General features: G+C 42.7%; 1 protein-coding gene across 1 annotated transcript in view; it reads left to right on the top strand.

The window, feature by feature from the left end:
* Window positions 1–27694, top strand: part of LOC115407531 (cadherin-4) — a 230361-nt gene that overhangs the window by 76625 nt on the left and 126042 nt on the right. Inside the window, exon 3 of the mRNA XM_030117896.1 lies at window positions 24678–24701. Within this exon, the coding sequence (XP_029973756.1) occupies window positions 24678–24701 (24 nt within the window). The remainder of the gene's footprint in view (window positions 1–24677; window positions 24702–27694) is intronic.

Below are 27694 nucleotides of genomic sequence, written 5' to 3'. Positions count from 1 at the left end.
GCTCAAACATAATTAAAGCCCTCCTTTTTTTTTTTTTTTTTTTTGGTCTGACCATATTTTTTGTTCTGATCTTTATCTCCATATACTTTGAAAAGGTCAATATGGGCTATGATCGGTTTATGTAATATTGATTTGCTATTGAGCCTGATTGTTGCCAGACGGCGCCCAGCAGGTGGCCTTGAGGCATAATCAATTTATCAGCAACTTTAATCGACAAGGACCTCTGCAATAAAGACAGACAGTGTGTCCTCAGGTAATCCAATAGAGCCAGCCTCTGACACACACCGTTCCTGTGTGTGTGTTTGTGTGTGTGTGTGTGTGTGTGTGTGTGTGTGTGTGCTTGCGTGTGAGAGAGAACGTGAACATTTGTACGTCTCCACCGGCTGAGTCTGCGTCTGCTCTTTCCTCGTTGCATTGAGAGAATGCGCCTGCATATTTCATACACAAGCCAACATTTGTAGCGTTGAAGCAAGGGCACCAGCGATCCTCTTGTCCTCCATCTTTCCCTTTATGTTTCCTCCACACATTACTTCCTCCGGCTCTCTCTACCAACACACTCACCTTCCATATCTTGTTGTGTAGGTGAAGATGAGTTATAGTGGTCAGAGCGATGCTGCTGATAGATGAAGGTGAACTCGGCTCTGGCCTACAACGGGAGACTTTAGAGGACACAGAGGCTGCCATCCATCCTCTCAGCCACCTACATACAACAAAACCCCCTGCACACACTGTGGCGCAAACTGGAATTTTCTTTTCTTTTCTTTTTTTGCAATGCTGTGTATTTTTTCTTTTTTTTTTTTCTAAGTGGCTTGGTTCTCAACAAAGCCACGGTTGCACCTTGTGATGCTTTTGTATACTCTGAAAGTATTTTTTATTTTTTTTTCCAGTTGTTATTCTATCTGGGGGGAAAAAAAAAAGAAGAAAAAATGTTAACCTTTTTATTGAGTGTTTACCCTTTGTGGCTACTCTCTGAATTGACTGTGATTTGGTGTGTCAGACTGTGACACGGTTGTGTACATTACTGCATCTATCTGACATGTCAGCAGAAAAGCTCAGAAAACACGATTTATTCTGCACGCGACACACACGATCCACGATATCATTCCCGTTGCTTTTTCCCTTGAAACATATTCATAAGTTTGCTATATGCGGCGTGCTTTTCCCAGAATCACCTGTAGCTACACACAACCTTGGGAAGATTCCAGTTTATTCCCCTATTCATCCTCCAGTCACCGGCTGCTCTAATCAACCCGGCGACTGTTAACTCAACATATCCGTGCTTCAGTGTTGGGGCAGTTCATCTTGTCATGGTTTAAAGGACACCCCTTCTGCTGGTATTATCAGTGTCCTACTTCAGTGCCACACCTGCTCCTTTATCAGTCACGCGATAGCGGGGACGCTGAGCGGCGCCGCTGGGGGAGCCCAGAGTCCCACTTCCTTATCCTGCGCGCCCAGGTGTGGCCCTCTCCCACATCCGCTATCGGCAGGAAATTACACGCACCTTAAGCCCATTACCACTTCAAAAGGGACAGGCACGGGGAAGTGGAGAGGAGTCTTCCCATTAGCGCCCTGCAGCATGCGGCTGTTGCTCTACCTGTTTCCGCACAGTCAAGAAATAATTAATAATGGCAAATTCATTAGGCTGGCAACAAATGGCAAATAGGTCATTCAGGGGTCTGCCGTTGTAGGTGAATGAAGGGGCCGCGTGCAAATGCCATGATATCTTATGGCGTTCACTGTATTGAGCTGTAAATCTATTCCAGCAGAACAGGTATATGAGGGAAAATCCTTCTCGGGATTTATTGCTTCTCTTGCAAAAGCTACGGATTAGAATTATTTATTGCTGTGCGCATTGCATTTTTTTGACTCGTGAGTTGATTCCATTTTTCCTGTCAACTGCAGTTTTGATGGCACTCCAGAAAACCCGGTGATTATACTCTTTTTTTTTTTTTTTTTTTTTTCGTGACTAAATATTTTACCACCGGCTGACACGCACTGCAGTTCAGTATGTGAGACGTGCATCCGCCAGTGCTACAAATGTTTACATGTAAATGAATGGATCTGGGAGACGAGGAAATGGGTATGAGGGAGAAGGAGTAGTCGGAGGCTCAGGAGGAGAAAGTTATCACCGCTGTCAGCAGAGTTGATCTGCGTGTCGTCATGGCTGCTACGTTAGTTTAGAATCCATCACTGCAGGGGAAATGTTCTGTCGCAGTCACTATGGAAACAAAATCAGGAAGTACAGACAGTGCCACCCCAAAGTAGACAGAGCGGCGGCGAGCACACACACGCACACGAAATTGAAATTTCTTGCAAGTGAAGAAAAGAAATAGAGGAGGAGATGGAGAGATATGCTTGGTTGGACAAGCGATGCAATGCTTGACTGAAATGATTAAATTGTAACTGGCGGCTAAAAAGTGTGCGCACGTGTGCGCGCATGTGTTTACACACTTGTGTTTTTTTTTCAGCGTATGCTTACTTGTGTGCATGAGCCCATATACTCCCTGGTTATGTGTGTTTGTGTACGTGTGTTTTCATGTTTTTGTGTGAGTCAGTGCAGAGGAGATGAAAGCATCGTCGGGTGTCACGAAACATTAAGGTCTGGAACACGTCTGGCTCTCGTCTCGCCCTGTGTCCCAGCTAAACTGAACCGCTCCCCCCCTAATGCAACACACATGGTCAGCCCGGTAAATATTTTCAGTGGGAAACGCGGCCCTCCCGGTGTTGGCACAAGATCGGCTCCTGATGAAATTGGCATACTTGGCTTGTCATCACCAGGCAGTGAAAATACATTTTATACCACCCTGACATGCAGGAGGATATTAGAACCAGATGAAAAATATTGCAAAAGACACCTCTTCCGTCTTTTTTACACTCTTTAACTCCCAGTGAAATCCAGAATCTGACATCTGGACACATGGAATACATATATTCATACATGGCAAATTTATGGTGCAGTGCAGATGAGAGGCTGTAGCTCCGCAGAGCGAGTGGCCAGTCAGCGCCGCCGTCTGTGGTTATTTAGTGCCGATTAAGCCCAGGAATGGTAATGGGACTGCTGATCCTGGCACCTTCCACTGTCAGCTGACGGGCTGAACTGTGTTGCTCTCTATTGGTAGTGTTTTTGTTCACGAGGAGCGGCAGTAAGTGAACGGTCCAGTAGAATGACCAAATGAGCCGGGGAAGCTGAGGAGACGTCCTGGTTCGATTTGTCAACATTACACTGTCCTCACGTATAGTCAATTGCAATAGTAATACCATAATAACTCCAATGAAAAATAATGCATATTTAAGGTTTGGTTCAACAGTAAAATGTTACTTCTCTTACTGAAAAAAATCTGTGAGATGTTCTGAAGCTTCCTGTTTACTGTCTGTTGAAGAAACATGTCAGGAAAAACTGTCACTGTCGCTTGTGACAACTCCTTGTCGGTGTCAAGCGAATAGGTTATTGATAGCTACTTTTTGTTTACATATGACAGCAATTGTGTATAGACTGCATAGTTTTGGAGCTGCTATCACAAAGCACTAAAATTTTCAATTTCTGGGACTTGAGTATTGACTCGGCGGTGAGATTCCGCTCCTTGTGTATTTTTTAAAACAATTTATGGGACTGTCTAAGGCGCTGGTGTCTGGGTTTTCGTGATTTATTGTTCTCCCACTTCCAAAACAGCCGTGTTCCATAGTGATCTGAAGTTATAGGTTAACATATATATGATGTATAATTGTGGCTTTTCCACAAAAGCGAAACAGAACCCTCTATGTTTTTGCAGAAGAATAATTCCACTTGACAAATGACCTATACACACAACCTTTGGTGATTTTATACCATACATTTCAAGAAATGTGAACTGCAATTCACTTTCAAATGAAGATAAGTATAAGTTAGTTTAAGCATAAACACAAACTCAGCCCAAAAATGTCCAAACAGATGAACATGCCGGATGTGAGAGGCGTGGAACGAATGCAGTCGAACAATTCCCATGTTCTTGTAATGCATAGAAGGGTGTTGTGTTCCTCCTACTCATTTACACAGCAAACAACTACACCAGATATACTGCTAACTCCAAAAGAAGCATATCTAATTAGAAATATTTATCATTAAATTCAAGACTATGGGCATTCGCAAACTCTGGATATCAACCCTCAGTCTTCCACTGAGATCGTGTCAACGTACCTCCTGCCGACGCCGTGGAGTGGTTGATCTGTTAAGCTCTCCATCATTCGCTGCGCATCCCTCTTCTCCAGGCGTGCGTCATTTCCTCATACCTAGTGCCATCCGTTATGGCCATCTCCATTTGCAGCCCCATTCGCTCAGCACTCCAGCACCTAGTGCGGCTCTTAAACTGTGCAAACCCGGAGTCTTCATTCATTTAATGGAAGTGCCTCTCGTTTCCTCCATAAAGAGAGGCATCAGCATCTTTCAGCTGGTCTGCGGGGCTCGTTCAAGGAGCCTAGGGCACAAGATGCCTTATTTCTCCACAGGCTACGCTTCCTGCTGATAATTATCCTACAGGCTTTGCACAACAATCCAACATATTCTACTCAACAGTGAGCTGCCTGTGGATTCTCTCCAGCCGTAATCCATGATTCTTGTGTCTTTAGGGGATTATATGGGGGTGTTTCAGTGTCTTACTGCTGGAGTTGCTGACATACAGAAGAGGAAGCATTCAGACGAGTTGTGAGGAAGAGAAAAAAAAACGCAGATGAGATTAGTCACATCTACATCAGCATCATCCACAAGAGCAAAAATAGTCGACTATGCATTTCTCGGGGAAAGAAATGGACCAACATTAAAGTAAGATGTGACACTGTACTTGCTTCTTTTCCTCCGTCGTGTAATTTTTGTTGACAGAAATTTGAGCTTTCATTGAAGTCTGCTCGTGTCCTGGAGATGTTTTTCTGGCAGGAGATGCAGTCGGCGATGAAGCGGATGAGGTGGTCTGTATTTGGTACCTGCTCGCTAATTTTTTTAGGAGCTTATTGTTTGTAGCATTTCCGGTAAGGTGCCTTGGCAGTGAATTCCACTGGGCAAGCGCTTTCCTGCAGTATTTGCCAAACAGATTTGAGCTTATGTTTCTCCTTCTCACTTCACTAAACATTTGCGGCGCGACACGCCAGCTAATGGTGAGAAGTCTTCTGAAAGTCAGTGACTCCACTTTTTACCTGCAATGTTGGACAGATCTCTGTGAGGATTGAGAGGCACCTGTGTTAAGAGATTAAACATTTGTTAAATGAAGCAAATACATATTCGTGCTGGCGGGATTATGTATTGTATTTTTCAGTTTACAAAAGGTAACACCTTCTAGTTTTCACCTACACCAAATGTAAACAGATGTATTTCACATCCTACACTAAAGAGTGCCCTTTATTTGTAAGAGAAAGTACTTTTGTTTTATTTTGAATGCCATCCAAACTCAGCAATTCACTATTGTTACTACTATTGCCAAAATACAAACAGAAAAGCTGGAATGAGGTGCACTGATTGAAAGGAAGACATTCCAAAGTATTTGGAAGAATAAGTATGAAGCAGAAGGTGATAATCCTTCACAAACAGACCCTATCTAAATATTTACTGCAACTATTCAGTTGTGGATTATCTGATTGTCAATAATTTGCGATCAACAGTTTGGAGGGAAGGTGAAGAAATGGAAATATAATCATCTGCAGCTGCACCCAGTAAAAGGCTAAATATACACTAACGCTGGCACAGTGATATTAGTGGGTCAAAGGAGAAACATTTATTAACAGTAATTACCAGTTAATCCTGTGACCATCCAGCCATTAATCCATGAAATGATCGAGGCGCTCAGGACGTGGCAGAGGTCTTGTATTGAGCCAACAGGTAACGATATCACTTCTGGACGGAGGTAGCAAAATGGCTCTTACTCTTTACAAGAGCACGAATAAAAAAAAGACAAGTGAGGAAAAAAAAAAAAGTACCAGTTGGAGTCTTTTTCATCTCTCGTCATTGTCTTGTTGGGTGGTTGTTAAAAGCAGTTACATGTGTGCACATGAGCCGTCACATTGTAATTATAGTGATCGTAATACAGCATTAACACACCAGCGTAATTATAAGCAGTTGCTCAGTCATGATTCAACTTTTGTCGTCGATTTTACCAGAATCTAAATCATCTACCAGAAATGAAAGTGATACCAGCCTAGCGGGACCTGGCTGGAAAAAAAACACTACGGGCCTGATTTTCTAAGATTCTGCATAAAATGGGACTTACAACGCTCTTCATGTCCGGAGAGACGGCACACCTTGTAGAGAACCATGCGAGGAAGGCTTTTACTCACCCTGCTTCTCAGACATCTAATATCACAGTTTTTACCCGAGATGTCACCGACCGGCCCGGCGCCGCCGGAGCTGTGTCCACGGGCTCCGGCGGCAGATCTTTAATAACGAGCGAACCTCCCGGAGTGTTAGTTATGTTTCATAGAGGAGAGACGGGAGATTTGAGCTTGAGTTTGTTGTTGTCTCTCCCCTCGCGCTCAGTAGGAGCTAAGCAGTGTGATGGATTAGGCATAAGGAGCGTCCGCTGGTTTAATGGCAAGTCCAAGGCAGCCCGAGGAGATGGTTTTAATCATATTTGCCTCCTCATTACCCTCCCGTCTGCTGCCTTAGTGCTGCGCTGGGATATCATCGGCAGCCAACTACCCCCCTTCATGCAAGAACAACACACCATCAAATACTATAAACTAGAGTGTTCCTTATGAACTGCTGCCATTTCAGATCGCTTTACTGTGCTTTGCTGACAAATACGGACGAGGAGCGAGAGCCACAGTAGCAAGCAAAAACCTGTAACCTTTCATTTCATTTCAGTTGCAGCACCGTGCAAATACTGGCAAAATGTGTCTCTGAGGAAGATTTGATGCTTATTGTAATATTGAAGACTAGATTTTAAACACTTTTATTATTTCCTGACTCTATATTCATGCTGCTAAAAGGAAACCACTTTTGCTCACAGATTCAGAATTAGCAGCGAGATTCTTCTCCACGGCGAGCCGAGCAGTGACCTTGTTGGGGATCGACAGCTGCTTCTTATCTCCACCGAGGCCTGCTGGAAGTCTGCTGTGTGACAGTGATGCCTATCATTCATTTAGCCACAACCTCATCCTCCTTCACAACCGTCTGAACAAACGCGGTCTCCCAGCACTCAGCCTTTGAGGAGAGAGCAGTCAGACTGTCTGCCGTTCTCCAGTCTTTCTCATATTTCAGGTGTGCAGGAGATAAATCCGCTGCGTGTAACTCACAAGCCTCTGCGTTTTAGCCGGGACTCTCTGTTCCGTTTCCCCGCCCTGTTTTGGTCTCAGGTCAGTGTATTTAAAATTGATTGTCGCAGCTCAGGGTGCTGAATGCTGTTTTGTCGTTGAGGTTATTAAAATACTTGTGTGTGTGTGTGTGCGTGTGTGCGTGCGTGTGTGTGTGAATTGAGGTTGAGGGGATTTAGCTTTTAGCAGCAGTTCCTGAGTAGTAGTTCTTGTTGTCTTTTTTGTGATTTATTCCATTTCACTCTGTTTTGCACAGATTTGTTTGGGAGTGCATCCTCCTTTGTTATTTTATTTTATTTCTTTATTTCTTTTAGTTTTGCCTCCCCCCCCCTCCTATTTTTTTCGATACGTCTCTCATTGTTGCCGTGAGCGATGTGAGGGGGCTAATTGCATTTCCAGCAACCTTGTTAATGACAATGTTGTAATGGCTTTCAGCTATTATTGAATTGACTTTCAACATTGCCATTTTAGTTTACACAACTGCCATTTGCTTAAAAGCTTTGCCTCTGTACTCCTGAACAGGCTGGCATGGTTTAATATGTGCGTGTGATAACAGGTTTATTTCTGTGAATAAAATTAGTTCCCTGAAGACTCCACGGGGACAGATTTTTCAAGAGTGTTTTGGCTGTGGCGCAGCACATATTATTTTATGAAGTGTGCAGGTGTCACTGTTGTTTGGCAGGAGGAATTGTGCTCACAGAGATGAAAACCTAAAAGTATTTAAGCAGGGTTCATTAGTGCTTTGAGTTTCTATTTTCTCCAATTACGGTTGATTTATTTTATTTCTGCTGAATCACTCTCACTTTTCATGAAGAGAGCTCGACTATATTCACACTGATTGTTTATTTTTTAAAAGCTGATCCGCTTCTTCTTCTTCTTCTCAGCGTTTTCTGTACTCTGTATCATCCTTGAACCTCCTCATTGGCCTTCCTGCTTCTCCTCCATCCTCCGATCATCTCTCCCACGTAGTTGACCACGCCATCTCAACCTCATCTCTCTCACTGTTCCTCAAGCTGTCCAATCCAGCATGAGCTCTCCCTCTGAAGTACTCCTGTTTAGCCTCGTGTCTTTCGGTCAGCGCCTCCCCTTCAGCCTCATGGGAACCTTTCCATCACAGATCACTCCTGACCCTCATCTCCTTCCATTCCACCCTGCCTGTACTTTCTCCATCACCTTTCTTCCACACCGTCCACTTCCCCGGACGGCTGCCACCAAGTACTTAAACTCACTGTTGCACCATTTTTCTTCCCATTCAGACACCCACTCTGTTTTACTCCTGCTCATCTCTGTTCCTCTTTAATGCAAACTACAATTCTCCAGGTAGTCCTCAGCCTACTTCCCCCCACTCTTATCTATGATCTAAATATATGAATAGGTAAAAGTTTTCCTGACTCAACCGTCTCTATTGCTATTTCCACTCTGGCATGTCTCATCAGAGGCTGGATTTGTATATTACAACGATGAAACATCAGTTTGGTTTCAGTTTTTCCATGAGTTTTCACACTTTTTCTCACCTGACTCCTCGTAATATTTAAGATAATTGTCAACATTATTCTTCATCAGACTCTTTTATCACCCACAATGCACCAGAAGCAGACTTCAGATTCTAATGCAATAAACCACGAAGAACTGGAAGGCCAAGAGGTTGAATCGTTATTAGAGGTTTGCAGGTTTGAATCCCACTGCTGACAGGTCCTCTGAGCACGGCCCTTGACCCCCATTGTACACCACCCTCCTCGAAACAGGATGGCTGAAATGTGGAGAAATAATTTCAACAAGAGGCAGAATGAAGTATATCTCAAAAATAATGGCGGCTGTTATCGCACTGTGCATCATCGAAGACAAAACGCTCCGGAATCTGGAAACCACAGATCATGCTCTCTCTCCGAAGCTATTTCTCATTCAGTGCCTTCTCCAGTTATAGGTAAAATAGAAAAGTTAACTCTAGACACTCGTCATACATCTTCATTTCATCTTTTTTTTTTTACTCAGATGTAGAAAAGATGTGTTACTCTTGAATTTATTGTCACTCTGTGGAACTTTCATCTATTATTTTGTCTGCTGGCTTTAAACATTTCTAGTGTTTGCTTGTTTGGTGAAATGCACTCAGACACACACTCGCATTATTTCTGCAACTTTGTAGATCAGCGTCCATCTACGTGCCTCTGTGCATATGTATTTTTTGGTACGACGCAGGACTCCTTGTGGTTTTGTGTGTATGTGTGTGCATATGTGTGTGTGTGTGTGTGTGTGTGTGTGTGTGTGTGTGTGTGTGTGTGTGTGTGTGTGTGTGTGTGTGTGTGTGTGTGATTGACAGTGGTGCCTGTTGGGTGTGACAGTGTGACAGAGTGTGCTGATCCCTCGGCCGGCCCCGCATCACAACATTTCTTCTCCGTCCCACTTCACTCCCTTCGTCGCCAACTCTGCATTTATCTTACTTTTCATTCCTCTGGGCAAATATGTCTTAGTTTTCTTTAACTTCCTGTCTTTTTGTTGTCCCGAAAGTGTTTTATCACTATTAACCATCTCACAGGCACCGTCCAATCTCTCTTTTTCATTCTCTGTCACCATGGGAGTGCTACATTTCTCCCTGCAGAGGACAGCAGAGAGAGCAGATAGTGTTTAACAGGAGAAGGACAATATTTCTCTCCTTAACCTTGGACATTGGTTATGTACCTGCTTCAGAAAAGAGAGCTTTTGTTGGAGCATGCTGTCCAAACTAGGCAAAATGAATGACAATGAAAAGAATTGTCCGATTTTAAAGTTCACAAAATATCATATATATATGTAGAAGTCTGTCTAGTTTTTTGTGATAATCTGTCTTTTTTTCTCTCCTCAATAGACCAATTCTTCTTTCATACATTTGTCGGTTTATGGATTTCTTAAGGACTCTTGTAGTATAGTTTGTGTGTTTAGCATAAAATGACAGAACAAAAGCAGTTGGGTTTAACAAAATGGCGCCACAAATGTTAGTATTTGCTCATTCATTCGTTGAGAGTTTGACACAGGGCTGCGCGGTATACCTGGTATGACGGTAGAAACAAAATAATTTTGGCCACGGTAGAGATTTGCGCTCAACCGTCATACCGTCATCTCACCTGATACAGTTTAACTGCTACTATCAGGTAAATAAAATGTGCTGAAACGACCGTTCAATGCTTCTCTTTTACTGAAAAACGGTGCATCGTGTCATTGAACACGTTACAGCTTCTTCTGGCGCGCGTCTTGCCGGCTAAAACTCTTTTTATAACAAGATGCAGAGAGAACCTGTACTTCAGGGGCCATCCTTGTTCTGTGGTGTCTGTGTAAAAGTAAGCTTGAACATGCAAACAGCACACCTAGTGGCATGAAGTGCAAATGCAGGTGAATTAAACAACTTCAAAACCCAAATTCAGAAACACTTCCGTTATAGGTTTTACACCGCAACATTCATACCGAGATATGAGTTTTAGGTCATACCGCCCAGCCCTAGTTTTTTCATTGATCGGAAGATACAAAAGTAGTGGTGGTGTGGTGATAAACACTCTCGCCTCAGAGCATAGCCTCATGGTCCTGGTCCAAGTCCGGTCGGACTTCAGGGGTTTTCTGTGTAGATCTGCAGGTTCTCCCTGGGTGTGTCTCTGACTCTTCCTCCTTCCGCAAGACCAAAATAATCATTTGAGGCTAACTGCGTGAATCTGAGTGTGTATGACTGTCTGTCTCTCTGTGTTTGCTCTGGAGGCTTTTTCACACTGCGAATGTTGTCCAGAAAATGAATGGATTCTTGTAGCCAAAGTTCTCCTGTTTGATAGTCTGTCTACATTTTTGCATGTTTTCTGCATTGTGTTTTCCCATTTTTGGCATAAAATGATGGATGCTTGTTTATAAAGACTTAAAGCTAAGCTGATAAATTGAAAATATGTACAGTTTTGACCTAAAATATACAGCCATTAAGCCATCATCTCCACAAACTTACTCAACAGGGTAATTTAGAGTCAATTATCCTCTCACTGTGATGTGCTAATGTTTACTACCACATTATGGACTGGCCTAAAAATGTGATTTAACTAGATTGCCACAAATGAAAGGCACTGTAATTAAGTTGCTTTAGTTGCATAGTTGTTTTTCCCTAAGCGTGCTGATTTTTAACTGCATTTTAAATGGCAATCAAAACATTTCACCACAACAACAAAAAAAATGGTTGCTGGAAAAAAAAAAAACACTTAAAATTAACAATGTCACAAAGTAGTCGAAAAACACATTAATGACACGATTTGTGACTTTGTTGTGTGTTCAACAAGTTTGCCCAGTGTACTGAAGCATAAAAGCTTGCTTTTAAAACATATAAACATATCACTCACTGCAGCTAATTTTCTGAAATAAGTTGAAAAGAGGTTCAGTAGCACACTAGCTTTTATACACTAGTGGAGATCTGCAATCTGATTTTTTTTTTTTTTTTTTTTTGAGCTGTTCTGTCTTACTGAGCGAAGGATTTTATGCAAACTGGTTCACTCTGGCTGAGTAGCCATTTGTCATCTCGGTATCCCCTTTCAGCCATCACACTGTTGCTCTCCAGCTTCGCAAAGTGTATGGAAATATGCCATTTCAACCATGACCAAATAACGCACGAGAAATCTACTTAGTGCTGCAGTCACGGACTGACCACCATCATTTTCACATATTAACAAAGCGACCAGAATACCTGTATATTAAAGAGTGGATCAGTACTTTACCAGCCGGTAGGCTCCTGCACTTGCAGTGAGTGAATAGCGTCTCCCTTCAGCCGCCTCTCTCCTCGGGCTTTTAGGAGCTGTCCTCGGTTCTGAATTAGACATTCAGGTAGCAGTCGCTGCGGCCCCTCCGTCGGCCCTGAGGCTGTAGTGTGGCTGTTTTTCACGTTCTCCTACACTGCATCCACAAGTGGTTTATAGAAACACCGGGCGGCACAATACTGGCTCAAAGTATTAATCGCACATTCTGAGAGTAATGTTTTAAAAGAGGGGGAAATGTCTTCCCGGACTTCACACTGACAGAAAAAGTATTTTATTACCCCTAAAACACCAGTGTGGCACTTTTATGGGAAAGCACCACTAAAGGCAGAAGATTTATTTACTGTCATCATTCCATTAAAAGTGAACTGGTAATGTTTGTCTTTTTTTTTTTTTTAAATCTATTTCACACAGCTTTTATTTGTTAGTCTTTCAGTGTGTTGCCAGCGGTTCTGGTAAATATTTAACTATTTTCTTTCTTTCTTTCCCTCTTTCTTTCCGTTTCTCTCTTTCTTGACACATTTTGGGCTTCATACTGAGCTTTGGTTAATTTCTGAACAATTTCTGACATTTTAAAAGACCAAACAGCTCAGTGAGTAATCACTAAACTCGACAAAATCGCTGTAACCCACGCAGTCAAATTGGTGTGGATGGATTTTAACTGTTATCGTGCGTGGATTACATGGTCAGTCACATTTTTGGGGCCGTTTACCAACACATGCGCACACCGACAGTGGCATAAAGGCTGCTTGCATCCGTTTGGTTTTGACCAGCAAATCAAGGGGATTGAACCGCCAGTATTGGGACTAAGAGAGGACTACTACCCCACTGCTGGTTAGAGCTTTCATATGACAGTGTGAATATGCCTGCGGTGTGGAGTTTTCTTGTCCTCCTGTCACGGCACTACAGTTTTCTCCCATAAGCTAGTCGTTCTGAATCACTTGGAGTGAATGTGAGTGTGTTTCTGTGTCTGGTCTGTGATGGATTGGCGACCTGTCCCGGGTGGACCCTGCTTTTGTCCTCAGTCAGTTGAGATTGGCTCCCGTGACCTTTGACCCTCAGGTAGATGAAGGAATGTAGAAGATGGGTGGGTGGATGGACAGTGGCTTCGGATGCTGTTGTTTTTTTCTTCCCTGAAATAATGTCACTTTTTAAAACCCCCTCTTCAGTTCCTACCGCCTTTTTATCCTGCTTGTTAGACATTACATCACCACCACATGCTTATCATGTTCGTTTCATTTCAAATGTCCCAAATAAAGTAAATGTTCGTCTTATCCTACAGCCATACTCTCTCTGCTCCAGTTGAACGAATACACTGGAGATGCACAGTCTACCCCGAGGCATGAGTAATTTTTTTTTTGTCTCATGCTCAAACCTCGCTTTTATTATTAAGACTGCACAGAGTGCACGGAGTTTGGAAATAAGTGAACATTTGTTATGGGTATTTGTGTGCCTGGGTAAATAAAAGAGGCAGAAGGAAACAGTTATTAAAGCATGCAGCAATTCACCAGAACAGTCTCTCAAAGCTGTTTTGTGATGCAAAGACCTTTGCATTTCATATAATTCTGGGGTGTAATTTATCACAGCAAAGTAGATTACAAAATACTGAAACATCGTGCTGCGGCTTTTAGGCTTTCACATCACTTTTCTACGATTTCTTTGATATTTCAAGTGAAAGAGATATTGGACTCTAACTGGAGAACAATACTATATATGTCGAGCTAAATATGATAGGTGTGTAACCTTAATTTGAACAAAATGTCATGAACAAGAAATGCTCTTTTAGCTATCACTTATTAATTTTTTTATTTTTATTTTTTAACTTTACTTTACTGGAAGGAAAAGAAAATGGAAACATTTTGTGGCTGCTGCCGATTTTCTTTCTACTCTAAAGCTCTCCACCGCTTTGCGTAGGAGTGTTTTTTTTTTTTTTTTCTCAGCTCAGTAAGTTTTTCTTTGCGTGTGTTTGTTCAGGTTCTGAAACATGTCAATATTTCATTCCTTTCAGAATATTAAGCAAAGGTTTTAAGAGAGCGTTCGCGGGAAAATATGTGTGATTAAATAGAGTGGATACAAACAATATCTCTGATGGAGGAGATTTATGAAAGCCGGGGACAGAACGGGGGTTTAGGCTTCTCCGGGTTTTACCTGCATTATGTAGAAATGAGCGCTCTTGTGTCTTTTTGAATAGTGTAATCACGAAACCTTAAAAGCTTAACTGCTCATTATGATTCGTGGAGATAAAGAGTGTGAGTTTGTGTAAAAATTGTGGGGAAAAAAAGAACGGGATTTGTTTTCCGGTGTTATGTTGTAATCATGCATTAGTTAAATAGATGCGACAACATGAGTTAACAAGTAAATTTTAAGACTTTCTTTACACACTACTCACACACACATCCTCACAACGTCCAATTTAGAGTCTCAGATTCACCTCAAATGCTTGTTTTTAGCACTGTGGGTGGAAAACGTAGAAAACCCACGCATGCACAAGCAGAATATCCAAACTCCTCTCAGAAAGGCCCCGGGCTCCAGGAACAAACTTGCTGTGAGGAGAGAGTCCTGACGGAAATATGGATACTTTTGTTTGCAATTGTGTTTGTTTTACAATTAATTTTCATTCTAACAGATCAAATGATTGCAGGCGCATTAGAAAAAAAAAAGAATATTATTAAAACGTGTATTGTTTCATCAGCTGTTTTTTGGTAACCCTGAATTCGGGGTGATTTTGTGGCTTCAGTGCTAATAAGAAATTCACGAGGGGGAGATATGTGGACCCCCTATACTGCAAATCCCTGTAATCCCCCACCCTTCCTCATCTTTCTTTTTCGATTTTCTCACTCTCGGATTGACTGTTTGCATTGAAGTCCAATCATATGCAAAGCGGGAATCTATTTATAGCATCTGTATTTGCTCCTTCGAATCCACAAAGACCCAAAGCCGAATCTTCAGTGAACTACCTGCCAAAAAAAACATGCAAAGAGAAAACAGTGGAGGGAAAAAAAATCTGATGGAAAGAAAAGCACGAAAAAAAAAAAAAAGCACTGCACAAAGATAGGCCAAGGGCAAGATAAGTACGGGAAAGGAAATCAAAACGGGGAACAGGAAAGTAAAATGAAAATCTCCAGTGGACGGCGATGGGGGAGGTTAAAAGGGAGAGTACATGTCTGAAGGTGCCACTGCCTCTCATCCAGCGTCTGATCTGTGGGTGGCAGTGATGACTGATGGAGAACCACTCTAACTGAAGGTCATATCTGAAGCCCTGCCATTTCAGACTGCCACTGTCACAAGGGGAAAGGATAAATAAAGCTCACATTGTCATGTTTATTCACCCCGCTTTCTGCGCAGCTCTGTGGATGGCGAGGAGAGAGACGGATGAAGTGAGGCGCAGGGACATGGGAGATAGCAATGCTAATAGATGATGCGCTGTTGTCAAAGTCGGATTTATGTTATCATACATTTTTTTTTTCTTTAGAAAGGACATTTATACACCGTCATTTCCAGATTAACATTCAATTTCAATAACAAAGCCTTGATCCTCCTTGCTGTTATGCCTCACATCGTTTAATACACACAACTGATGTTTCAAATTGCATATTTTTCTAAATGCATTTCAGCTTTTTGATGATTAGTCTTTCCAGCAGACATTTCCACAATAGGAATGTGAGTGATGGCAATGAAAGGAGAGCTTTTTTCTTGAATTCCAGCTCAGTAGGGTTTTTGGTTATCAGGGTGATTATTTCAACAAGCGAGGCCGCACAATGGTCGCAATTACATAAGTATTTGTCATCAAATCATGTACAGCCCAGATAGGGTGAAACAAATTCCTGGAGGGGAGTAAACTACAGCAGACAGCATGTTTTCTGAGTTTGCTTTTCCCAGATTGTCACAGGGCTTAAGGACAGCAGTCTGTCACCGCTCCAGCGTCCCTGCAGTCTGGCCGGGACACAGAGCTATTCGTCTGGCGCTGGAACCGGAGCCGGAGCTGGAGGTTCAGAAGGGGTTGTTTTCCCCCAGGCGGGGCAGAACGCTCGTGGCCAGACGACCTCGCTGCCCAGCCTCTAATATCTGATCAAGAACCATCTGCTGAAGCTGCCAGAGCCCACTCTCTCCCCCGGTTCCCCCCGACCTGTCCAAGGAGAGCCCACAGGGACATCCAGCGTTTAGTCAGCCATTAGAATGATTCTGATTGCTATTTGTAGGAGATTTGCAGCACACTATATGCTTAACATCAAGGATAAAACTTTCCGCCCTGCTGAACTCTTGTGTGGCTGTTCCCTCTCCATCCCGCTGGTCCTGTTTCCCTGCACAGCTTACCGCGCTCACAGTTATTTATCCCTGAAACTTCCCCAAAAGAGCAGTTTGTGCAGAAAGTATCGGATGCAGTTTGAATCACAATGCTAGATTTTTCTCCTCGATAATTTCCATCCCTCCTGATTACTCCTGTTGACAGATGCAAATGCCAACTCCTGGCCACACAATGATGCAATTAGCCGGGAATCATTTTTCATTGTGCAAAGAAAAGCCCTTTGTGGAACCAAAGCCCAGAGGTAAAACGCCGTCATGATGATTTAGCAGAATGTCCGCGTTGCGCAGACGTGGTGCTTTATGAGCAACATGGATTCACACCGGAGGAAGCTTGTAAGCATCAAAAACAGTATATAGAATGTGTCAAAAGTGCGGCTCATGTGAAGTTCTAATGGCCTGTGAGAACCGTTGCTGTCCCCACTGCGTGTGAGTGAAGGAGAGAGCGTGGCGTGCGGCAACATGCGCTGGGCCTTGATAACAGTTGGTTAATGGGTAATGTGCCACACAAGAGTGATGCTGCACTTTCTGTTTTCATTTTGTTGCTGTAGTGCAGTAATTAATCCAGCTGAACCCTTTGTGCTCGCAAAATAAATGCTTTCCATTTTCATTAATAGACAACTCATTAGTACATAATGAGCAAGAAGGCAGCACTCCCCGCTCTCCCTGTGCAGTATGTAGGAGACGAACATGCGTTATACTCGGCTAATTAAAACCTGGGATTGTGTTCTGTTGCTCTGTGTCCTCCTCAGTTGAAAAGCGCAGGCACGTGCTTTTAAAACATTAGTCAAATGAGTCACGGCATGTCGTTTTCAACCACATGATATCACATGTTCCATGCAGCATGACTAAAGGAAACAGCACATGCAAGCAAAGAGGATCGGTTCAGATGTTTTCATTGTAATAATCCTTTTTGTCAATGAACCATGTGCCATGAGAAAAGCTCTTTATTTCCCTTTTTGAAGATTATGAAGATTGGTGCAACACACATATTCACAGCTGCTGCTCATCCCACAAATGCCTGATCTCTATGAACGCAGCACCATGTAAGAAAAGTGAACTTTTCTTTCGTAATACAAATACATAATCTAACACGAATGTTTTAGCTTTTTCTGTTGTTAATTGTATTGCTTTGCGTTTTTTAATTTGATTTAAAAGCCTTCAGATCTTTTCACGCCCCACTCCCATGAATAGTTAAACACCCCAAAGTGCCAGACTATAAATGCAGTGATTATCTGCTGTGACAAGCTGTCAGTTGGAGGATCTTCGGGTGTCACCGACTTTCCATCTGGAGTCTAATTTGGAGCTTCCTCCCATAGGTGACATCTTTCCCTTTCCCCAAATCACCTGTTGTCACTGGTAGAATAACAGCGGTGCTGACTTTCCATTTCCTCCGGAGAGAAACCGTCCGCCGTGGGCCGCCGGGATGTCATTTCCCCCACACAGGAGATTGGGTCGTCGACTTGCTCCCAGAAATGTTTACATTGGGACGTTAAAGTGCGTATACAGTATCTCCTCATTCATTCAGGTCAGGTGCTCCACCTGCACCGGGAGTAACTTCAGGTTCAGTTGGACACTTGGCCGGGCCAGGATGGGCGATGGAACCATCAACTTTGGGATTAATGTAGGATGATACGGTCGACCAGCTGACTGCCGTCACTATTGTAGTGACTTATTTCCTCTGTGACGCGAACTGATGGGGCTTCATTGTTAAATCGTGATTAAGATGAAGAGGTGAACGGCTGCATCTTTGGAATTGATCCTAATTAAACTGAAGTGACGATAGATCAATAATGATAATCGTCTGAAGGCTAAGCCAGTTGTTTTCACGACTGCCCTTTACTGCTCGCCTTCTACACACTTGCTTTTGCTTTTACACACACGGTCATGCTTACACAGTGGCTTTATAATCGGACTCGCGTGCACCAGGAGCTCTTTTCCACTGAAGACGCTGTATTCATTTATTATGATGAAGTGATGATTTGCTGCAAGGATTTCTCACTTCATGATGGGAATAAAATCGAACCCAATTTCTGCTCGTAATTAAAACTATTCCCAGAGTGGCCGGCTACAAGGCCACAACTTTAAGAAGTCAATAGAAGACAGGTTTCCAATTGCGTTCTAATTCAATCATACCGTGATGGATACTACATGTGAAGGAGCAGGAAGTGATTCCTATTTCCACAAACTATGAACGTACCTTCACGTTTTGAAGAGATGCTGAATTCTTCCACAGCCTCACCTGTGGGTTTGTCTTACAGACCATCTGCACTCCGCTATAGCAGTGCCTTCTGTGGGGTTTATTTAAACTAATAATCCCCCTAAAACTGTGCTTTTGTGTGGTTTAATGCTAATTAGATAAGTGTTGTATAATCATTCTTGTTCATATTCATATCTTTTGTGTGCTTAGTTTAATGACCCAAGAGCATCCGGGACCCTCTAAACTCAGAGTCTATACTGTGTGTAAGTATTCCAGAGCAGCAATTGGAAAAATAAACTTGTTTTTCCCTTAATTCCTAAACAGAGAATATGAAATGTTTCACCCAAGAGAAGCAAGAGCTGCCCAACATTTGTGTTGTGAAGTTATCCAGCTGTACGCATTAGCAGTCAGAAAAGCCGCACTGGAGAAGTGTTTGTGACAGCAAGCAAGGTTATACGTTCTGATTATTAAAGCACGCGAGGAAGATAGAAAGAAAAATGCAGAACGAGGGAAAAGGATAGCAAACTCCCCTGAATTTTTCGCTTTCAGCTGACACATTATATTTCTAAAGCCGCGCTCATCACCGCTGATGATATTTCTCACGATCGTCATTAACTAAGGTCAAATCCATCACAAGATGTTTATGGCTTCAATCTAGTTTTGAGCAGGTATACCGATTCATCACTCAGACATGCAGCAACGGCCGAGAGAGGCACCTCGTTGGTCACAAAGTGATGGAGCGTTCTCAATCAGGCCCGAGCTTACCTTGCATATAACGCTCCATATTTTGATGCTCACATGTGACAGATGGTGCCAAATGCGCCGCGCTGCAAAAAAGTGCTGACGGAAAACAGACGCCGGCACTTTAGCATCGCATCTCAACAGAAGTCTTCCAAAATGATGATACAAGTTGATGTTATTCTTTTGTGATATGATTTCTGCATCCGATCAGCTTCATTCTGCTGCTTTCAGGATCGCGCATTTGGATTGAATTCGCCACGATTTTGGTCAAATTTGTAAAACGATCTCTTAGCATATCCACAGGAGCAAACCCAGAGGTGACCATAGGTTTACTGTGATGGAAGAAGCCTTAATTACACACCAAGTGTTTGCCTCTGAGCACAGGGTTTGCAGCTTCACTCTTAGTTCAGGCCAAGAAACAGTGTTGGCTTTATTAGCTGTGTCACAGTAGTTAGAGTCGCTGCCAAATTAACTCGCGTCGTAATTGTGCCAACGTAAATCCTCTTTGTGACGCTGGCCTCCAGTTGAAGTGTTTCTCTGACGCGCGTGTAAAACATCCAACATGCAGTGGAACCGTCCACCCTCGCAGTGCAGGAACAATCTAAATGTTTTTTGTCCACAGTAGGACAATGTAAATGTTTTTTTTTTGTTTGTTTTTTTTAATTCCTATCTGAATTCATATTCCTTTTGCCAATCAAACAAGAAATACGTTTAATGTGGACTGTTCAATTAAGAAAAAAAAACAAGATAAAACAACAGATGAGTGTCATTTAGATAGGTAATGAATGCTGTAAACATCCAGAGATGTTTTACGGTCTTACCTGATTAGTTATTCAGTGTAATTTATATTTGCTGTTTGACTTGCAATCTGTCAAATAAAGTCTAATTATTGGGGTTTGCATCTTTATCTTAGCAGAACCTTTATCCACTCACTGCCGGTCCTCCTTTCCATCAAGTATTGGATATTCTTTGACAGTGAGAGGTTACATTTCTGGAAACAGTGGGAAGAGGTTCATTTCCCTATTTCATAAATGTTTCTTTAAGATGTAGCTTTTAGTGTCCTCGGGCAAGCTTTTGGGCAGCCTTAACCTTACCCTGCCTGAATGCATTCACACTTGTGGGAAACTTGTATTGACATCTGCCCTATTTTACATAATTCCCAGACCCACAGAAGTATTGCTGTGGGTGCCTGGGCACACCAAACGCCACAGACATATTCACTGCAAATTAGTCTCCGAATCCATATAAGCCACTGATAACTGAGAAAAAACTGCAGTAATCGATGGCAGAGGTTTTCTGTGCCTACCTAAACAGTGGAGTTATTTATTTGCACTGACACCAATCAGCGTGGCGCCTCTGCTCTGACCCAGCAAGTTCTGGAGTGGGAGTGAAACTTTCCTTTGAATATTCATCAAAACCAATGCGGTATGTGTTTTTACTGATCATTATCCAGCCAGTGTTCAGACAGCTTGTTGCCACCAAAAAAAAAAAAAAAGAAAAAAAAATGCTCTGCTATCCAATATATTGTGAGAGAAAGAGTGCAGCATCCTGCTGTTTAATGCAGGTAACTACGTGTCGGAGCAATTAATTAATACGTCCTTTAAATCATGCCTTGTTATACTATAATTGAATTACAGCAAAGCTCTGTTGTTTCATTTTTTTCCCTCCATGCCTCCTTTTTCAAATTCTGCTTCATCTGCCCATCGGTAGAATATTTTATCAGAAGTATTTCCAACTGAACCAGGGCAGAGAAGAACTTGTGGCCTAACCCTTGAGGCCCCATTTTCACCCAAAACATTTTCAAAGCCGTTGTGTTTTCAGTCTTATTTACCGTGGCTGAAAGCATTCAGTCCCTGAAAAAAAAGGCTTTCAAACTCCTCTGAAACATCTCCATCTGCACAAGGAACACAAAAGCTTTCAGAAACACGTCGGACTGACGTCAGCGCACCATGGCAGCAGCCATGCGCCAGGAAAACGACATTTCATTGACTCAAGAGTGTACTTCAGCAGAACTTCTTCTGCAGAGCCGTGCATCACGGCACTCAGTGAATCTAGACAAAGCCTGTCTTTCAACCGCGAGTGGTTCGGCGCGCCACTCAGCAGACAATATTTCACAGAGTCTTTACGTTGCATAGACAAGATAAAGCCAGCCTGGAAGTTTTAGAAGATTTATTCACACGCAACTCTCAGGACTCGTGAAGGTCAGTGTACATTACAGAGTGTTAAAATGCTGTTTAAATAACGAGTAACAACATGCAAACACTTCCAAGCTGATGTGTTTTTAATGGGATTTTTAGACTCCAGTGATTCAGTGCTTTTGGATGTTAGACGGGAAGGAGTTCTGGAGACAGGAGGGTCAAGTGGAGGGCCCGACTTGCACAACATTTCAAATGAAAATGAATCGTTTTTGCTGTTTCGTTTCAAATTATTTTCCATTTACAACGTTTTGAAAAGAGCGTTTGGAAATAACAGGATAAAAACAATGTAGTTTACATCTTAGGCCACTAGTTGGTTATATTTGTAATGAATCACACACATGCAAGCCAAGAACAATATGCTTTAAACAAAGACAACTCTCACAAAGTTTTTCAAATGTTGCATTTTCAGTGGCTCCAATCGCAGCAAAAGTTTTGTGTTTTCACTTTAAAACTTCGACACGTAAACACTTAATATGACGTGAACAGCAAATTCTAAAAAGGCCTTTCACAGCTGATTTCAATCTGTTATTGGAGGGTACAAATCCCAGAGTGGCAACACATTAACAGAACCTACAGTCGTACTTATTTTACATAATAAATGACAAAAGACAGCAGGACAGGCGCCAGTGGTCGTGACACGTTGGGTAATATTTTATCGTCTGTGCCGCCACGACAAAGGTTTTAACAGTGGTGAGTTTGTAAGCCTTTGGGCTGAAAAGGAAATGGACCAAGGATTTTCTTTTAGTGATAAGGTTGACTGCACTGGGCTGTGAGAGTGCTTTACTAACTAATTATTTGAAGCCTCCTCTCAGATTAGGGTAGACGTGCGGAGCTTATGGACAGTTGCATAGCAGACAATCAGACCATGTAATAACCAGAGGGCCAATATTTGCTCAAATCCACTGTAACACCTCACAAAACAAAAGTGTGTAAAGCCCTAATGCTCAGTCCAATCCCACGGCACACTGCCTTGATAAACGCCGACGCCACCTCCACAATGGACGCCATCTTTACTCTGGCAATTAGGCAGAGCTTTGGATTATCACTTCCTCAGCCCAGCACACCACAAATCCATCCGGATTCAATTATTCCCATCCTGTGTCTGTGGCCATTTGGGCTTTTCTTTTTTTTTTTTTTTTTTTTTTTGGGCACATGGCCAGTGTATGTTCTAAAGGATTTGAGGAATGGCTCAAAGTACAAAGTTATTAAAAAAAATAATTTAAAAAGGAAAGAAAAAAGCATTTACTTTCCATTTATTTTTGTATTTCTGCGAGTTTGACAACTCTATTAAAGTAGAGCAAATCCTTGGGATCGTCAAAACTGTGTCTTTGTGATTATTTTATGAGGCCAGTAAGCTAAATTTACTGTATTCCTCTCCTTCAGATTTTTTGGAAGTGTGCTGTGTTGAAGAAACATGTTGCAGTATGTTCTTTTCTCCAGGCTGCCAATGTTTTGATCCTTCCCTCGTGGGCCAGAAGTGTCTCTAGTGGCCTCCCCACACAAACTGAAAATATTCACTCAGAGAATGTGGTGTGTGGCATTTTTTTTTTTTTTTTTTTTTTTTTTCCATTATTACAAAGCCCAGTTGGGGTAAATTGTAGGACATCAAACATTTGAGGGTCAGGAGAACTTCTCTAGGCTTGTGTTTTGCGCCAACAGCTTCATACTGAGTGCCATGAACAGAATTGTTTGCTGATTTTGAGTGTGTTGCTCAATACACCTTCTGTATATTTCACATTAAGGTGTCACATGTACTCAGTGTGATCAGTTGATAAATTTGTTCATTTCCACTTTCCAAACATCAGCCATCGGAAATATGACCTGAATCTTAACACTCTTCCACATAATCCTAATCTGCATTTGTTGTGGCCACAAGGTTGTTTGGACCCCAGAAGTGTGTGAAACCTCGGTACTCAATTTCAACAAACAAATTGACACACAGCAAGGCAGAGAATTGAGAATAGAGCTCTTCCCCCCAAATCCCTCTCAAAATAACACTCCCTATTTCTCACATCGAGAATTTAATTAACACTCAATGGAAAAAAATGATCACTTCCAAATGAGTTACAGTATGTAAAGTAAAATAAAGCAAACTTCTGAAAGTTTGTTTCAGGCATTTAGTTTGGCAAAAGTACAGTCATACATGTCTTGGAGTTGTTGTTTTGCTGAGTTCAGGCTCAGACTCTGTTTACACAACATTTTCAAGTGAAAAAACTAAACTTTAGCTGTGTTTTACGTGCCCGTACACATGACAGTAAGATGCAACTTTTTGAAAACGCTTCAACATCTCTGTAAATATTGGAAATGCCGCCACTGTGCATGTGAACCACAGCCTTAGTAAATAGCTCTTATGCACAAGTGTGAGTAGATGGACAACAACGGTGGCCTCCAGAGTGGCATGACTCCCAGTCCTTACTCTACTGGGACTTGGTACTTTCATCGTTGAATTTCACCCGTTATGGCAGTGGACTTCATCGTCTGTCCATACAAATGTCCATGTTGTCACCATTATTAATGTTTATAGCGTGTTGTTCTTCACAGTATATAGTAGTATCTGATTAAAATCCAAATCTTTGAGCTGAACGTGGTTGTACTGATGACTCTGTCATCCTGACTAAAATAAAACTCTGTAATGGAGAACTTCAAAATATTTCAGGTGCTGACTAGCAAGGGGCTGGACGTTTAATCATTCAGTCGTCTAATTTCACACGTCCATGCTGCGAGCCATTAAAATGTTGTGTAACTTTACAATTGACAGCTACTACAAGTAGAGCAGTAAGTCACTATTAGGCGAGACAGGTGTAACAATGGGACTTTGGGCCAATTCTGGAAGCCAGTTTCATCTCACATACAGAAAGTAGCAGAGATAATGAAATAGGCGTCCTGTTCACTAACATAGCGTTCATGATTGGCGTTGCAACGTAGAACCAATGAAGATTTTTTTAGCTTCTTTCTTGCAAAACCGTGCTGTCATTGCAATCCACTCTGCAGTTTGTATATACAGGCACAATTGATCATGGATCCTACCTCGCTCAGCCCCCACCATGTTTTATCTTTTTCAGCTTTTTTTTTTTTTTTTTTTTTTTTGTCTTTGCCTTTTCCCCCCAGTAAATGCCCAGCCATGACTGTCGTGTCCTATGTTTTATGTGTTTGTTGTACTGCAACCTGTCAGCTTCTGACATATTTCTCTCTGCATCTCTTCTCTTTTATCTCCAGGTTCTACAGTGTCGCCACAGAAAGGTAAGACGGCATTCAATCAGTCACCTGTGGACCCTGGTGCATTTTCAGATTGGTGGTCAGTTGCCTGTGTGTTCTCGACTTCTGTTAATGAGATGGGAGAAGAAAGAAGGAAACATTCATGGTTTTGATGGTGTCGATTTGATTTCGCGTCAGTCATTGTTTTTCTTGCAGAACAATCTGTTTGATTACCGAGTCAGTCACTCACACCCACTGACACCTACACTAAATTATCCTGCTATCTTACAATGGCAGGCAGCCCACAGACTGTGTTTCTGCACTGCTTTCTGTAAGTCATATGTTCAGACTAATCACAGCTCTGTTTGGTTCCCCCCCCCTCACATTTTCCATGTGTATGTTAATTTCAAGTTGGGGGAGGTGACTGTTTTGCATATTGCATCTTCAGGGAGAGATATGAGGTGGGCCGCAGTGGGGATAGATGTTTGTCAGAATGTACCTGTAGGCTGTTTTGATTTTCTTTTTTTTTTTTTTTTTTAAAGATGATAGGGTCAGGTAGTCAAACGGTCTAAGCAGCTCCGGGGGTCCTGTTCTGACTGACAGCCCTCAGGTGTATGCACCCGTTTGTCCCAGCCTTCCGCTCTCCTTTGAGAAGATACAGTAATGGCAGAGGGTGTGTCGCACTCTGTGATTGCAAAGCAGGAGCAGACAATCAGTCGGAGAAAAACTCCCCGCTGATTTTATTGAAACTTTCTCTTTTTTTCCCTGCTGTGCTCACAAGAACTTGGGTGTTATTTTCTACCAGGTTTAACCAAAGCGCAACGGAGCTCGGGTAGAAATATTTTCATTGTCACCTGGCTCTCTTCTGATGTGCAGGTATATGTTAAAAAAAAAAAAAAAAAACTAAACAGCAGGAGGGTGTCTTTAGAGACATGGCAACATTTTCACCTTCTAAAGCATTGGAAGTGTTGAACCTGCTTGTATACATTGCAGAAGACATTGACGGAGTATGTCTGTGTGACAGCTTGCGCTCAGTACCTCCCCAACCACACACACACACACACACACACACACACACACACACACACACACACACTGCATGCCCGTAGAAATGCACAGTGTTCTCGGCGTGATGACTGTGCTGTCAGATCGGTCTATAAAGGTAAGTGATGCTGGTTGCCCGAGCCTGCCTCCCTGATGAATGTTGAAGGGGCAGCGGGGCTGGCGTGGAGTACATCATCCCTCCACAGCTGCACTCGCATACGTTTCTGAATAAGAGGGAGATAAATAAGGCCGGCGTAACCCTGACGGTGAACGAACGTCTATCTCTGTTGGGCTGTGTGTGTCCGTGTCTGTCTTTTACTTTTGTGTGTTTACGCGTCTTCTTTTTATTCGCGCGTTCGGTTTGTCCCGTTCAAATCTGTGTCATCTCAGCCTTCAACAACAACAAAAAAATGCCGACTGTCGCTCAGACCCACACACTGAGAGTTCCGGGGAGAAAAATAGCTTGCTGTTTTCATTCATACACTCTGAGTTATAGATGGCTGTGCTGCCATGACAGTGTCATCGGTTCTGAAGAGCCACGGGGCCTTGAGGCAAAGATAATGTACATAAACCACGTTTTTGTGTGTGCACATCTTTTAAAAGAAGTGCATGTGTGTGTGTGAGTGTGTGTGTTTGAATTGCTCTGGATGTGCATGTGTTTGTGAGTCCACATGAAAGATGGAGAAAGCGGGACGTTTGTGCTCGGTTGCAATGTCAACAACCCACCGTCTCAATCTGTCAGTGCTCAACATGAGATGTTAACACAGTGCCACGCCGCAGCGCATGTGTGATACCGAAGGGCAGCGCAGACTATTTAGGTCCGGGTAGGACTCTAGACGGATTTGAATAACCTTTACTGTTGTTCCCCACCAATATCATGATTAATACAGCACCTCATTATAATTTGACCTTATTCTTTGGTTTTTCTACTTCTGTGGAAGATCCCTGCTATCTGCCCCCCTGCCATGACATCCTTTATCCAGCATTTCTCCACCCCCTTACACTCCTCCTCCCTCTCTTCTGCCAAATGAAGTGTATTTATGGCACCTGTGCTGGAAAAACAGTCTCCAGGAGACGTACTCTAATTTCATTTTCAAAATGCCAGCAATAAATTTATCAAATGGGCTGAATCGAATCGGAGTCACACGCAGTGCCATCCGTCACGGGCTGTCCCCCAGGGGCCCGTGGGCGTACTTAAGCTGGCCAAAAACCTCTGCTGGCAGAAGAGGAAGACTGCGTGTTGATCGGGGAGGGGGTCCTGTACTGGTGAAAAATGCTGAGAACAAGGATGTGTGTGCATATCTTTACGCGCTTAGATGCATATGCACAAGCATAAATTAGCCGGCGCGTGAGTGCAGCTGCACAGAGGTCGATGCTAATTCCTCTGCACATAGGAGCCCGATGCTGGAATCTCAGTTAAGCACTTTGGCTGTTAATGTGCCAGCATGATAATTGATTAATTGCAACACAAGTTAATTGATTGTTTTGCTCGTTTTTTTTTTTTTTTGTTTTTTTTTTTTTTGCATTTGTAAATCCCTCTCAGTTCAAACACCACTTTGAGCTCGAGCCCTTCCCTTGACTCGCAAAAACTCCAGGTTCACACGCTCTCCGCCCTCCCATTCCCCTCCAATTGCTCGCTCCCTCGTCCTCTGCACCCGCCGCTGGCACCTTTGGCTTTCTCTTTAAACGTCTCTGTGTCTGCTTTCCTTTTGTTTCACCCCTCTCCTCCTCTGACTATCTTCCCTTTTCCCTCTCAGCATTTATCACTGTGCAGGTTAAGCCAGGCGTGAGCGTGGGTAAAGCAGCTTAGTACTAACAGTTCTAATGAAGTCAGACCCTGTATTCCTCTAACGGGGATCAGTGGAGCTCCTCTGTGAAGCCTGTCAGCATTTAATGATTAGATGAAACATTCAGACACCCGCTACGGGAAGACGTGCACGCTGATATATGGTAATACCCAGCTGTGGCCTCTGTAACACAAATCCACAAACATT

The sequence above is a fragment of the Salarias fasciatus genome, chromosome 20 (assembly GCF_902148845.1).
Source record: "Salarias fasciatus chromosome 20, fSalaFa1.1, whole genome shotgun sequence".
NCBI classification, from domain to species: domain Eukaryota; kingdom Metazoa; phylum Chordata; class Actinopteri; order Blenniiformes; family Blenniidae; genus Salarias; species Salarias fasciatus.
The sequence above is the reverse complement of the archived record's forward strand: the minus strand, read 5'-3'. Positions and strand labels throughout refer to the sequence as shown.